Consider the following 16,470-nt stretch of genomic DNA (forward strand, 5'->3'; position numbering starts at 1 on the left):
GAATCAGGTCAGAACGCTGTGCAGGCCAGTCCATTACAGAGCTGTTATTGCCGTGCAACCACTCTACCACAGGCCATGCATTATGAACAGGTGCTCGACCCTGTTGAAAGGTGCAATCACCATCCCTGAATTGCTCTTCAGCAGCAGGAAGCAAGAAGGTGCTTAAAACATCAATGTAGGCCTGTGCTGTGATAGTGCCACACAAAAGAACAAGGGGTGCAACCCCCTCCATGAAAAACACGACCACACCATAACACCACCGCCTTTGAATTTTACTGTCTGCACTGCAGACGTTGGCAAATGACATTCACCGGGCAATCGCCATACTACACCCTGCCATTGGATCGCCACATTGTGTAGCATGATTCGTCACTCCACACAATGTTTTTCCACTGTTCAGTCGTCCAGTGTTCACGTTTGGCATTTACCGGCGGGTTGTGTGGCTCATAAGCAGCCGCTCAACCATGAAATCCAAGTTTTCTCACCTCCTGCCTAACTGTCATAGTACTTGCAGTGGATCCTGATGCTGTTTGGAGTTCCTGTGTGATGATCTGGATACATGACTGCCAGTTACACATTATGATCCTCTTCAACTGTCAGCGCTCTCTGTCAGTCAACAGACTAGGTCGGCCTGTACACTTTTGCGCTGTATATGTCCCTTCATACTTCAACTTCACTATCACATTGGAAACATGGACCTAGGGATGTTTAGGAGTGTGGAAATCTTGTGTACAGACGTATGACACAAGTGACACCCAATCACCTGGCCATGTTCGAAGTCCGTGAGTTCCGCGGAGTGCGAGTGCCCCATTCTGCTCTCTCAAGATGTCTAATGACTACTGACGTCGCTGATATGGAGTACCTGGCAGTAGGTCATGGCACAATGCACCTAATATGAAAAACATATGTTTTTGGGGGTGTCCATATACTTTTGATAACATACTGTATGTTAGTGCAGAACTGTGTGTAATCCTGTAGATAGTGGAATAGATTATATATAAGCCTTGAAAGGAAGTAGCCAAGATGCATGATCAGCAAAGCTAACTTGGTACTGTTCAGCCAGCTGGCTGTGTTTGAAATTCGAGTCAGCATCCATGAATGGGCGGACCTCATCACTGACTATTTCACTGACTTACCCATCCTGAAGTGAGGTCATCTTAAGAGGGTGGTCCATATCTTGATGGCAATCCAAGTCACACATATGGCTCTGTGACAGTTTAAGTGGTGCCTCACTTTGAAGCCTTTCAAATAGTGAGAGCCAAAGCTTTGCGGATAATCAAAGAGAACTAGAAATTATCATGCCACACATTCGTAGACTCGACCAGTCGTTCCAGTTGTTCTACAAAAGTATGTGAAGCCATAAGGAGAATTTCTGGTATATGCAGTCATTTACCCGTAGCAGCTGTGCTGAAGCAGAGGTGTCACCACACAATGGCCAGAAATGTCACCCAGGCAAAGACAGAGTATTTTGTGATAACTGCTGCCATTGACAAATGCTGTGATGCTTCTAACATAAAAATTTTTGCCATATCACTATGGCGTATAACTGAAGGGGCTGTCTGTGGAAATAGGCTATTTTCCTATATTAGAAATATGGTTCAGGTTGTTGTTCCAAATTATGACATTCAAATGTAATTTTTGTCAATATTCTCACAACTGTAGAGTGTCATCATGTTTTCCTTCAACAGCTTTATACATTGCAGTTTTACTCTTCCTTCAGGTCATAAATTAAAATCACTGGAAAATGTTACATCTATAAAATATGTAGTGGACGCAGCAGAACCTTAAAGTACCGTGTGGTTATAATTAAAATGCAGCTTCTCGCAGAGGTCCAGTGTGGGCTGTAATTTCCGTATGGCGGTGAAACTTTGTGGATATGCTAATGCTTTAATGCAGAACTGATTTATGCTGGAAAAAAGTAAGTTCCAATTTTGGCCACCAGATTCAAATCTGGCACTGTACACAGTTTGTAAGACATTGTGATATTCACACTTTCATTTGTCAAGCCAAAATATGTGTGAACTGTGTGGCCATTAAGAAGAGAGCATGCACTTTTAGTGAAACTGTTTTATGTGAATGGGAGCAACTACAATTCCATAGTGTGAGAATACCACTGGCTGAGAGGTCTGAGGAGAGGCCCACTTTCATTTAATGGTTTAAGGATGAGGAGGAGGAGGAGGAGGGTGGTGGTGGTGGTGGTGGTGGTGGTGGTGGTGATGGATGAAGAAGAAGAAGAAATTCGAATTCGAAAACACAGGTGAGCTGGGTGGCACCAGGAAGATGGTGGCATCTTATTGTGATGGAAGTTACTGACGAGGTTGCTGTTGCTATAACTGGCCAAGCAGCACATGCCCCGTGTAGCGTTAGTGTTAGTGCTAGTGCTTGAGTAGTTTCGCAAGAATTGTCTATCCCACAGTCAACACTACATAAATTTATACGGGTTATTTTACACTGGTACCAGTGCGAGATATAGATGGTTCAGCGACTGAAACCTTATCATCTGCAGCAGCATTCTGAATTTTTTCTTTGGTTTATGGCACAGATCAAAGATGATTACTTGTGGATGGACAATATTCTATGAAGTTACAAGGCACATTTTACATTACAGGGTACAGTGAATACACAAAACTGCCAAATTTGGGGTGCTGTTAAAGTGAGTGTTTTACAAAGAACCATTGCATTGGCCATATGTGATTATGTGGTGTGGATTTACAAGTGCTTTTGTTTTTGGTCCATTCTTCTTTCTAGATAATACACACACAGGGCCTGTCAGGTGTATTGTGACATCTGTACATTATCAAGACCTCTTTGTACACCATGCTATTCCTGCTTAGGAAAAACACAACTATGTGGAAACTGCTGTTTTCATGCAAGATGGGCAACACCTCATGTTGCTTGCCCAGTGGAAGATCTGTTTAATGCAATCTTCCATGTATGTTATCTCCAGAGGCTTTCCAGATGAATGGTCTGTAAGATCACCTGATCTGCATTCATGTAACTGATACTACTGTGAGCAACTGTTGATCACATTGTTTTATGGATGCAGCATCTCTGGTGCTCATGTTGAACAAATTATGTAAACGATGGTTAATAGTAAAATCAACTTTGCCTTTCTTACTTGTTTGATCTTTTCTGCCCACATCCCCTTCCTGATCCATTACATATGTAAACATTTCTATACATCTTTCTTGCTTTCACAGTGCCAGATTTGCACCTTGTGACCAAAAATGGAACTAATTTTTTCCAGTGTAAATTGGTTCCATATTGATGCATTAGTTACATATCCCAAGTTTCGATCCAATACAGTAATTACAGCTCACACTGGACTTCTGTAAGTAGTTGCACTTTAATTATAACCAGGTGGTACCTGTTGTTTTACTGCATATTTAACTGCTGCTGAAAAACTGATTCAAAAGTGTTTAAACAGGACCAACTTTCATTCTATCATAGTGCCCTGGTCTTCTTATTGCATTTTCTTGTAGGTTCCAAGCAGTGCTTTTTTTCTCTTTGTTGGGATGACACAGCTTTACAATGGGCTCAAAACATTCAGTTGGGATATTGGTAAATTATTGTCTTAAATGACTTATTTGGGAAGAACAATGTGGCAGTAATTGTTAAAATGTTTCTCAGATTCTTCAAAGCAAGAGCTACATCAGCTATGAAGTACCTTTCCTTAACACCATCCTTGTGATTCATGTCATGTTGATGGGATGTAAAATGAAGCTAATAAATGAAAATAGATGTTAAAATCTAATGTGATGTAGAATTTATAGCTCTCAAATAACTGTATTATGAATACAGTAAACTTAAGAAGACTATAACATGAAGTGGAAGAAAAAAATGAAACTTGCTCCGAATGAGGATCGATGTTGTGAGCATTGCATTAGAAGCCCAGCAAGATACCTATTACACTACAAGTGACAACATGTTTATATGAAGTATTTTCTTACAACAAAATGATCCTCACAGAAACACACACTCAGTAATCACTGTCTCATTTGGATATCTGTGGGCAACTTGCAACCACTTTCCATGGATCTTCTCATTCCTTTGGACACTCAGAAATCATTTTTCAAGAGTTTTTATAGGTTTATTTGTACATGGTGTACTATACATCATTTGTAACCCATTTTCTGAAACGTAAATTTGAAAACGAGATGTCACTGTGAATGAGATACACAACAGTAGGAGCAGCATGCCATCCAGTGATATCACAGGCATCACACGACTCAACTGGAATGTTTTAGTGGGCTTTCAAATATTTGGACATAATTTCTGTGTTGTTCTTCTTTATTTTTATTACTGCAGGATTTATAATGAGAAAAGGAAAACTGAGCAGGTGGAGGTTATGAAACACATACCGTATGATGAAGCTAAAGCCAATCCCCAAGCATGATGCCTCAACACTAACCAAGACCACAGATTGAAGTAAGAGTGCATGCTCATGTCAAAGCACCTGTGGGGGAAAAGAGCACTTGACCCCAAAACGATTCAGAAGACTTGGAACCCTGGCAACATATCACTGTACACCACCACAGGCCCAGTAAGCAGTCCTCTCTATCAATGCAACCAACTCATCCCATAATTAAGTTAAAAGTCACACGACAAGTCATTCAAAATCAAATAATGTGGCAGCAAAACCAATGGATCAGTGAGTACTCTTCCTTTCTGATAGGGATTTAATAGTTGAGGATACTGATATCCTCAAGGATGGACTGGAGAGCTGGGCATTATCTAATGTTGCCCCAGACTTCTTGGGTAAATCGTGAGGTAGAAGGACAACCTTCACTAATCATTGGCTTCCTCAGGGACTTCCTTATTGCAGTGAAACTTAAATGGATACCAACCGCATTTGGAAAAATTACAGTTCTTGGTACAGGAGAGACCATTCTCCGTCCACATTGCAGAAACTCATTTTAAAGCCACGAACGCACCTGAATTAAGCAGCTACCACTCCTACGGGAAGGATGATTTTACAAGAGACAGGGCTCTGGGTGGGTAGGCTGTTTCCATTCATAACAGACACCATTCCTCTCCGGTCCCTCTTACCACAGCCATACAAGCTGTTGGAGTGGAAGTTTTCACACCAGTTCACATCACAGTTTACACTATATCTTCCACTTCACAAGCTGTTGGATCCAGATGCACTGTCAAAGCGCTTTCGGTTATTCTCTCGCCAATTCCTCCTCTTGGATGATTTTATTGCACACATTGTGCTGTGGGGCTTGGCTACCACTTGCTCCAGAGAGCATCTACATCTACATCTACATGACTACTCTGCAATTCACATTTAAGTGCTTGGCAGAGGGTTCATCGAACCACAATCATACTATCTCTCTACAATTCCACTCCCGAACAGCGAGCGGGAAAAACGAACACCTAAACCTTTCTGTTCGAGCTCTGATTTCTCTTATTTTATTTTGATGATCATTCCTACCTATGTAGGTTGGGCTCAACAAAATATTTTTGCATTTGGAAGAGAAAGTTGGTGACTGAAATTTCGTAAAAAGGTCTCGCCGCGACGAAAAACGTCAATGCTGTAATGACTTCCATCCCAACTCGTGTATCATATCTGCCACACTCTCTCCCCTATAACGCGATAATACAAAACGAGCTGCCCTTTTTTGCACCCTTTCGATGTCCTCCGTCAATCCCACCTGGTAAGGATCCCACACTGCGCAGCAATATTCTAACAGAGGACGAACAAGTGTAGTGTAAGCTGTCTCTTTAGTGGACTTGTTGCATCTTCTAAGTGTCCTGCCAATGAAACGCAACCTTTGACTCGCCTTCCCGACAATATTATCTATGTGGTCCTTCCAACTGAAGTTGTTCGTAATTTTAACACCCAGGTACTTAGTTGAATTGACAGCCTTGAGAATTGTACTATTTATCGAGTAATCGAATTCCAACGGATTTCTTTTGGAACTCATGTGGATCATCTCACACTTTTCGTTATTTAGCGTCAGCTGCCACCTGACACACCATACAGCAATCTTTTCTAAATCGCTTTGCAGCTGATACTGGTCTTCGGATGACCTTACTAGACAGTAAATTACAGCATCATCTGCGAACAGTCTAAGAGAACTGCTCAGATTGTCACCCAGGTCATTTATATAGATCAGGAACAGTAGAGGTCCCAGGACGCTTCCCTGGGGAACACCTGATATCACTTCAGTTTTACTCGATGATTTGCCGTCTATTACTACGAACTGCGACCTTCCTGACAGGAAATCACGAATCCAGTCGCACAACTGAGACGATACCCCATAGCTCCGCAGCTTGATTAGAAGTCGCTTGTGAGGAACGGTGTCAAAAGCTTTCCGGAAATCTAGAAATACGGAATCAACTTGAGATCCCCTGTCGATAGCGGCCATTACTTCGTGCGAATAAAGAGCTAGCTGCGTTGCACAAGAGCGATGTTTTCTGAAGCCATGCTGATTACGTGTCAATAGATCGTTCTCTTCGAGGTGATTCATAATGTTTGAATACAGTATATGCTCCAAAACCCTACTGCAAACCGAAGTCAATGATATAGGTCTGTAGTTAAATGGATTACTCCTACTACCCTTCTTGAACACTGGTGCGACCTGCGCAATTTTCCAATCTGTAGGTACAGATCTATCGGTGAGCGAGCGGTTGTATACGAGTGCTAAGTAGGGAGCTATAGTATCAGCGTAATCTGAAAGGAACCTAATCGGTATACAATCTGGACCTGAAGACTTGCCCGTATCAGGCGATTTGAGTTGCTTCGCAACCCCTAAGGTATCTACTTCTAAGAAACTCATGCTAGCAGATGTTCGTGTTTCAAATTCTGGAATATTCCATTTGTCTTCCCTGGTGAAGGAATTTCGGAAAACTGCGTTCAGTAACTCCGCTTTAGCGGCACAGTCGTCGATAACAGTACCATCGGCACTGCGCAGCGAAGGTATTGCTCCAGAGAACGTAGTGTCGAGCACTTCATCCATTTAGTGTGCATCTACCTTTTGAACTCTGGTCAGATGGTACAATTTTCCACTGCTACTGCTGCAGGGTCATCTTCCACCATTGACCTTTGTTTTTGCTCCCCAGCTGCCGCAGACTTAGTTGAGTGGGACAGAGTCAATATTTGCATTTCAGTGACCCCTTTGCAGTGTAGATCCATCTGCTGACTGGGATGGTGGTTGACAGGAGACTACAAAGATGGAGGCTTCAAAGGGCAAATTGATTGTGATACAGTCAGCAGGCTGTATTTGAACTAGAGGAATGCATCCAGGAGATGGTGGACCATGTCACCTGTGTGATCTGATGAGATGCAGCTGATTCCATTCCCCAGTCTTGCCGCCACTTAAGATGACAGTATGTCCCTTGGTGGAATGAAGAAGGTTGTTCAGCAATTGGAACCAGTCGCACAGCTTTGCAGCTTTTCGAAAGTTGTACAGCTATGGAAAATCTTTGTGGCTTCAGGTCTGTGGGAGCACAAATGAGGCGACTGATAGAGGAATGGAAGAGGAACTCCTGCAAGCAATTAGTGCTTTCCATTAATTGGCGAACATCCACTACACGAGTTTGGGACTCAGTTAGGTGGATTTCAGGCAAGGGTAGTACGCTCCCCTTAAGACCTTGCTGAGCACTGGACCCTTAGTGGATATACCTAAGGACATAGCTCAAGTTTTAGCTGAACACTTTTTTACTGTCACTGCATCATCAGGACAAACTCCTGAGCTTCAGATATTCAGCAGGCCTATGGAGATGAGGAGGCTCTGCTCCTTCTCGTGTAATGAGATGGCCAACAAGCTTACATACCTCATGTGGGAATTGGAATCAGCCTTGTATGCAGCCAGAGACACTGCTCGAGTACCGCATCAGATTCATTATCGCATGTTCCTTCATCTGTGCCCTAGAGCCAAAGACAAGCTTTTTTCCTGTTTCAATCAGATCAGGTTTGATAGATAGTACATAGTCACTTGGAAGTAAACAATATTAATTCCCTTATGGATACCAGGCAAGGATCGTGCCAGCCCTAATCTGGATGTGTCAGACCTCTACGATGGAACAAATTGCTGCCTTTATGTCTTCAGAGGCCAAAAGTGATTTTAAGCCAGACACAGTGCATGTAAACTTGTACCCCAGATTATGTTTTTACAATTCTGTTTTCTTCAATATTAAGTACATACCACAGTTTTATTGTTGTTTTATAGGGATAGATCCCTACAAGGAATGCCCTCAGTTATTCAACTGTTATTTCCAAGTGCACCCTCTGGTACAATTTAAAAATTATGATGCGAGGTTACATGGCATTAGGACAGCCCTGGAAGGGATTAAAAGTCATCATGGTACAAGGTTTCTTGTGTGTGCTGCCTTGTTCAGTGTGCTACAAGCGGTCTACCAAATGTACCCTATAGACCAACTGATTCCGCTGATCCAGGACACCATACAGTGACACCAACACCAAGGCAAGGGAAGAGTCTTTTGCTGGAGGCCAGGGCACATCAGGATACAGGGAAATGACGTAGCCAACAAAGCAGCCAAAGAAGCATATCTGGATGACGTATGTTGATTGCTGTCCTCTTACAAGCCTCCGCCACACACCATTGGGTGGCTTGCGGAGTATAAATGTAGATGTAGATGTAGATGTAGATGTAGATTCCCATTATCTGACAGAAGAATCGTGTCAGTGGGAGACATCAAACTGTGGGGGCTCAAATCGAATGCAAAGGTGTGATGGACTTCATGCCAGCCACACCAATGGAAGGAGGTGCCACTCACTGGGCTGCACATAGGACATAGCCCTTTAACATGTGGTTTTGTCATCTGGCCAGGAAGATCTACCACCATGAAGTTCTTGGTGTGCTGTGTTCGGTTCAGAATATTTTGGCACTATGTGTTTTCTTTACTGACATCATGGCAACCCTCGGTTTGGCTGCAGATCCACTCACCAATTCTGACATCAGTGTCACAGGGGTTTTGAAATTTTGTTAGCTGTTGGTACATAATACCTAAACCCTAACCCTACTTAGCCTATGGGGGTAGCCTTTGTGTTTCCACTCCCCCCCGCTCTCTCTCTCTCTCTCTCTCTCTCTCTCTCTCTCTCTCTCTCTCTCACACACACACACACACACACACACACACACACACACACACACACACTCAATCATTATCCAATGTGTGGTGCTTGTGGCGTATGGATCACAGTGCGCCACATTGTAGATGACTGTTATACACTCATCCAAGAGAGGAGCAGCTGATTCAATGACAGATTTGCCCACTGTTGTAATTGACAATCAGATGAATGTGGTCAGACTTTCAAGGTTTTGTGAAATTTTCCACTTATTCCCTAAAATTTTAGGAGGAAGTTTTTAATGTGTTGTGAGAGTGGCTGGTCCATCCATGTTTTTTTGTAAGTGATCAGCCAGTCTCATTTTCTTGTGTAATTATTTTACATTTCCTGTTGCATTACTTCTGTTTCTAATTATAAGTTTTGGAACATATGACCATTTTACACTATTGTAGAGAATATGAGATATTGCGATTGTGTGGGTGACTGAGTGTGATTGGAAGTGAGTGTAATTGTGTGTCTTTCTGTTACTTCTTTTATGATATTTTAGTCATTTTAACCATATTCATCCGTATATACTCAGTCATTTGGGTGAGAAAAACCCACCAGTTTGCTGTGCTCATGATGTTCACATTTCAGTGGCACAAATTTTAATCCTATCTTTTATTTCCTGGTAAAATAAGATGCCCTTTTATTTGAGACTTAAACTCAAAAATTTAACTAAACTCTAGTGTGGTATATATTTTGATAATGGATATGGTGTCACACTCTCACAAGGTTTAAGGTGGTCGCATATGTGTGGTGCAGAGTTCCTGGAGTATCCATTTTTAGTTTAGGTTGCAACTAGCCACACACAGCTACTACATCATTTTAATAATTTTGCTGATGTTTTTGCTTTCTTTCTTGAATGTTTCAGAATTGGTGGTAGGTCTTTAGTAACAGATGAACACCAATGAGCACCACTGTTCATAATAGAACATTGAAGTTGAACCATATAATTGCCTCATTTTAGGAGAGATTTAACTTTCTCACACATAGGAAAACTAATTATTAGCTAAATAATTTTCCCTGTTTTATCAGCTTTCATCATCTTTCTTCAGTTTTAATGGTCACTTGAGATACAATAACAAGTGATTCCTTTTTTTTTTCCAGATCATGTCTGGCATCAAGGGCAGCCAAAGTAATCTATCATCATCTTCTGCTCTGTCATCTTCCATGCATCATGGAACATCATTAACTGGTGGTGGAAGCAGTCTAGAGCACTTAAGTTGTGATGAAAGTAATACATCAGCAAGATCAGTACGACATGCCAAAAGATGTCATTTTTTCCGTAATGCTGATGTATATTTCAAAGGAGTATCACTTGTTTTTCCTACAGAAAGGTATAGGTCATTTGAAAGTGTGTTTTCAGAGGTTACTCGTTCATTGTCAAAGCATGTAAACCTACCAACTGGAGTTAGAAATTTATACTCCTTAACTGGAAAGAAAATCATGTCACTTGATGATCTGGAGGATGGGAAAAGCTATGTTGCAGCAGGATCAGGAGAACCATTCAAACGACTGAATTATGTTGGTGTCAGGAGAGGTGCTCATAAAACAAAGACAAAAAGTTTTCAAGCTAATGAATCTTTGCCAGTGAAACAGCATTTCCCATCTTACATTTATCCTCGTGTTATAACTGTAGTGAGAAATGGTACAAGACCAAGAAAAATTGTACGTCTTCTAATTAACAAGAGGAATGCACCTTCTTTTGATCATACAATTACAGTTATAACAGAGGCTGTGAGACTTGATACAGGCCCTGTGTTGAAAGTGTATGCAGCTGATGGATCTCAGGTAAGTGTACTATGATAACTTCATGTAACTATTTGAAATGTGTCTGTGGTTCCGATGTAAATGCTGATTACTCCTCTGGTCTTCAGCAGTGTGGAATACAGTAATCTAATATCAGAAAATCTGCTCCCCTGTTGGTTACTGTTGTTCCATTTTATTTTGTGTAACCATTTAGTTGTATTGTGGTGTACTGAGCAGGGAATAACTAAATGTTGTCTTCAGACACAAATGCTTGGTGAAAAACAATGGCAGCCAAATGTGCTACCTTCAACTGTTACAAGAGTGTTTATCAGATAGGTTTGTTGAAAAACTTTTCAACAAATATTTCATAACTTTTATTGAAAAATGGGTTTGTCAGGCTCAGTATTTGTTGCCATAGAATATCTCAGACCACCATTACAAATAACAATATTACATTGCCAGGAGTTGCGATGCATGCAGTGTGGCATAGTGGTTATCATTGCTCTGTGTTGGGCTGCAGGTCACCAGGTCAAACCTGTTATTTAGTACTTATCATTTCTGGAAGGCTCTTGAAACATGTTTGTGTATTATGTGATATTCAGTGTTCATGTAAATAGTTGCTCTCTATCCAGGAAGTCAGTCCTGTTCTGGCTGTACATCTTTCATAATAAACATGCTTCCAGTGCTAACGGTTGCACTTCACAGGCTATCCATATTTGTACTGGAATGTGGTTATGACGTGACATTGTTTGGTGAAGATGCTGATTACTTCAAAACCTCTTCGGCTCTGTGGCTCCAATTAGGCAACATAAAAGCCATCTCCTATGCACAAACAGGAGCCAGTATACAAGCCAACTGACAAATGTGTTGAAGTGTGTTCAGACAGCAGACCTGCGCCCAAATTCGAAAAAGTGTTTCTTTGCTACCTAAGAAACTAAAATTTTGGGTCATCTAATGAATGGCAATAGAATCCATCCCAATCTGTAGAAAATAAGAGCAGTCACAAATTTTCCAACTCTTCAGCACAATGATGATGAAAGAGATTTTCTCGGAATGTGTTCACCACTGACAATTGATAAAGGACTTTGTACCAAGACGCATCGCTTGCAAGGAGTACTACTGCAGGGAGACACCAAATTTTCCTGGAATGAGTTGCAAAAAAAGATCTTTCCTTGTCCTTAAGGAAGCACTAACATCTTCTCCAGTCCTAGCATTGTATGATGAGAATGCTGAGACAACTTTGCACTGACCTTAGCAGTTATGCAATAGATGCAGTTTTAGTGCAAATTCAGGAAGGTGCTCAAAAAGTGCCAGCATACTGTGAGTTTGATATACTCAGCAACCAATAGTGTGTGCCTTGCAGTTGTTTGGGCCAATATCGAGTTCCAGCTGCATTTATTTGGCAAACCATTCACCATTTTGATGGACCACCATCCTCTATGTAGTCTGACTAGCCTGAAGGACTCATCATGTCGACTCGCAAGAAGGGACCTGAGGCTTCAGAAGTACATCACAATGGGAAATACAAGTGGGCATAAACACAAGGACCCTGACTGCCTTTCAAGGAATTCTTTGGTGGAACAAAGCATAAGGGATGAAACCTGTCACTGCTATATTGTATGATATTGCTGCTGAACAGAGGGAAGAGTCAGCATTGCTGAAAACTATAGCAGCTTTGGAGGAGGAGGAACCAACCAAAGGAGAATTCCAATTCATTAATTGAGCATTGTATAGAGGGAGCTGTGATCCAGTGGAGCAGAAATAGTTGCTTGTCATCTCAGCTCATCTACAGTATGCTATCCTGAAGTTCGTCAACGATACTATATCTGGTCACCTGGGATTTGTGAAGGTATCGACAGAATCAGATGCAGGTATCGTTACTGGCCTAGATATCTACCAATCCATTAGACCCTCATATGGAGACTTGGTAATGTTGAATGTCTGTCCTGTTTGCATCTGATCCTGAGGTGTATACTAGGAATTTGATCTTGCCTAATTCTTCTTTAGCTGGTGTTGCCCAGACTGCAGAATCACATGAGCTTGCGGTTGCAGTAAGGGACTTTGACAGTTGGCAGGTTGTGCAGTTAGGTATGCATGGTAAACAGCCCCTGATGCCCCGAGGGGTTCCCGAGGTAGCGTGAGTCGTGAGTCACCATGTGTTGATGCCACTGATTCCGTTGCACTGATGTGTGCACATTGCCTGCCCTTGACTATGTTGACCTCAGGTGGTTTGTGTCATCACATCGTCCTAATTCCCACCCATGGTGTTTTTTCGGTTCTTGGCGGCACTCTGCTACTGCTTATTGGGCGAGCCAGTGGTCATGCCCGATTCTCATTTGCTGCTAGTTCAATGAGATTTTCCACCCATGGAAGCCATGTGTAGGTTATGCCATCAGGTAAGCCATTTGTCAAGTGTTTGGCAGTCAGTGAGTCTGGTGACCCTTTGTTTTCACTGGACTTTGGAGATGTCTGTGATGCCACTCACATGTCACCTCAGGGTGTTTTGCTGATATTGGTAATAGATGGGCAACCATTCAAATTTCAAATAAAAACGGGAGCAAAGTCAGCCTCATTAATTTAGTCACATACAGTCCTTTGGGCTGTGACATCAAGTTGTCTTAAAGTAAACAGTATATTCCTTTGAGGGGGTTGTTGCCGTCTCTGCACATAATATGGTAGTGATCAGTTCACTGTTGGCACAGTGTGTTTTTAGGTTAAACAGTTTCTCTGTTTTTGGTTTCCACATAGTTGAAGTACATTTAGTGTCTCAATTGGTCTCTTTTCAAGATTTTGATTCCTTACTGCAGTCGTACAGACCGCTGCTTTGAGAATACATTGGGCCGGGCAGAAAATTTCAAGGCACATATTTCTCTCGGCGAAACCTAAATTTTGTCACCCCCTCCAAACTTCCTTCTCCATGGGTGAGGAGGGAAAAGCCAAGTTGCAGTGTCGGAAGGATGAAAGCATTGTTTCTCCTATTTTGTCAAGTCAGTGGGCCACCCGTTTGGTGGCAATTCAAAAGCCTTACAGTGCAGTGTGCCTTTGTGGTGACTTTAAACAGATAGTTAATGTGAAATATGTCTTGGATTCATACCCCAATCTGTGGCCGGAGTTGTTGAAGTTGTCAGGGACAAGTACTTTTTGTGCATTGACTTGGGAAATGCATACCAGCAGTTGCCTTTGGATGCATCTCCTTTTGGCTTTACTAGTTTAATCGCTTGGTTTTTGGAATCTCATCTGTGCCAGGAACTTATCAATGATATTTGGAGCAGTTGATTCAGGACATTCTCTGTTGTGTAAACTACCTTGATGACATTTGGATTGTGTTTTCTACATGAGAGGGGCATTTACAAAACCTACAGTTAGTTTTCCAACATCTTATAGAAAATGGCCTTTTTTGCAAGCTGGAAAAGTGCAGTCTTTGCTCCCCAAAAATGTTTCTTTGAACATGTACTTAGCAAAGGTGGCCTTGTCCATACACACATACATATCAAAGCCATCATAAAACTGCCGTCACCCAAGAACCTGAAGGAGCTCCAGTCTTTTTTGCATATTACGCTAAGTTCATCTCCCACCCTGTGTACTTCTGCCACCTCTTAAACGGCTTTACCAAAAAGTCATTAAGTTTGTCTGGTCTGCGAGTTGTCAGTGGGCTTTAGAGTCCCTCGAGAAGTGTTTGTGTTGCTCCCTATGTGGCTTCTTTTATGCTAGGGAAGCCTTTAACCCTGGCCTTTGACACATCGGAGTATGGCACTGGTGAGGTTCTGTCTCATTGGATCCCCAAATGGCACCAAAAACTGAGCATAATTATTCACAGGTGGAAAACAAGGTGCTGGCCATTATTTTTGGAATTAAGAAGTTGTACTTTTTCATGTATAGGGCAAAGTTTGTTCTCATCAGCGACTGCAAACATCTGGTTCCCTTATTTGGCTCTTCTTCCAAACTACGAGATAGGACTGGCCACCAATTGCAGTGCTGGTCCCTTTTTTTCAGTAATTATTGCTATCGCATTAGTTACAACTCCACTGCTCAGCTTGCAAATGTTGGTGTGCTATCGCTACTGCCAGTGGGGCTCAATCCGGAATTCAGCAAGAGGCTCTCATGTTCATGTTTAATGTCAGCTTGCAGTAAACCTTGTTGAATTTCCTGCTGACTCTGCAAAAGATCGCAGTGTCCACAGTCACCAACCTGTTTTTCCAGAAAATCATTACTCTCCCCCTCCCCCTCTCCCCCTCTCCCCCTCCCCCTCTCCCTCTTCCTCTTCCTCTCTCCCTCCCTCCCTCCCTCCCTCCCTCCCTCTCCCTCCCTCTCTCTCTCTCTCTCTCTCTCTCTCTCTCTCTCTCTCTCTCTCTCTCTCTCTCTCTCTCCCTCTCTCTGCCCCCACCCCCCTCCCCATTATCAACTCACTGTTATTTAGGGCGTCATCTTGCTTGCCATGGAGGTTGGGTGGTCCTACCCCCACCTCCATCAGGTAGAGCACTTCACGCGTTTGTGCATATCTCCTGAATCAAATGAAGTAGTCCGTAACTGCTTCTTCCCATGATGATGTGTTGTCGAGTTTTCTAGCTATATATTAGGCGATGCCAGTTATCAGATGGCAGAATCTCCTGCATTTATTGCAGCCTGAGTTGCATGTTCTGGCACCACCCTGAGATTGCTCTTTGGGTTGGTCTTTTGACTGGTACCAGGGGTGGCTGCTGCATGCTATGACCGCAAACGTCGGCAGTTATTGCTGATTTATGGGGGTCAGGAGCAGCTGACCCGTCCTGCAAATCAGTTGTAACTGCAACCTGTTGGGTTGCACATTGCCAGTCTTCTTCAGCCTGGCAACAGGGTTGGTCGCAACATTGTTCCAGGTGTGGGCTCCTACTTACAGCAGTGTGCTTCCCCATTGCTGCCCCCGTCTCACCCTCTGCCACCTACCCTTCACGTGCGGCTTCGTGCCCCAAGCAGAACTAGCATTTCTGGAAGAAAGGATATTGCAGATACATGGCTTAACCACAGCCTGGGGGATGTTTCCAGAATGGTATGCAGGAGAGCTTCTGCGAAGTTTGGAAGGTAGGAGACAAGGTACTGGCAGAACTGAAGCTGTGAGGATGGGTCGTGAGTCGTGCTTGGGTAGTAGCTCAGTGGTAGAGCACTTGCCCACAAAAGGCAAAGGTCCTGAGTTACGAGTCTCGGCCCGGCAGACAGTTTTAATCTGCCACGAAGTTTCAGGATTTTACTGGTCAGTCTGCTGTCCGGGTCTCCTGTGCTCTCTCTGGTTTTGCACGTGAAGTCACGACCCGAAGCTGGACATTTCCAGTGCTACATAGCCTTTTCACTGTGCAGGGACTCATACTGTCAATGGACATTGCAGTGGAGGCAGGTGAGCTGGCATGGTTACTGCAGCAGAATGGTGTGGGCAATTGTCCTGGAGGGGTACATCTGACATTTGGTATGGGTAGACCCACCGATGGAATGTTTACGTGCCGGCAATGTGACTGTAAGCTGGATGAGGCAGTTCTGACTCTGGACCTTACCTTGCACTTTCTGCCATGCATTGTTGCTAAGAGTTTGGTCGTCAGCTGCCTATGTCAGTTGTGTGTTATGTTTATTCTTGTGCTCGTTTCTACATGGACTTTCTGTTTCCCCGTAGACTG

At 42.9% G+C, this 16,470-nt stretch overlaps 1 protein-coding gene across 3 annotated transcripts in view; it reads left to right on the forward strand.

The window, feature by feature from the left end:
- The window catches only part of LOC126298926 (serine/threonine-protein kinase GL21140), a 232,738-nt gene that overhangs the window by 22,375 nt on the left and 193,893 nt on the right, over positions 1 to 16,470 (forward strand). For 2 of the 3 annotated variants that reach the window (XM_049990478.1, XM_049990480.1), the window contains exon 3: positions 10,187 to 10,870. In XM_049990478.1, coding sequence (XP_049846435.1) covers positions 10,190 to 10,870 — 681 coding nt within the window. In that variant the 5' untranslated portion in view covers positions 10,187 to 10,189. Of the gene's footprint in view, positions 1 to 1,720; positions 1,919 to 10,186; positions 10,871 to 16,470 lie in introns of all 3 variants that reach the window. The other variant, XM_049990479.1, reaches the window with a different exon arrangement.

Source organism: Schistocerca gregaria, chromosome X (genome assembly GCF_023897955.1).
Source record: "Schistocerca gregaria isolate iqSchGreg1 chromosome X, iqSchGreg1.2, whole genome shotgun sequence".
Lineage (NCBI taxonomy): Eukaryota > Metazoa > Arthropoda > Insecta > Orthoptera > Acrididae > Schistocerca > Schistocerca gregaria.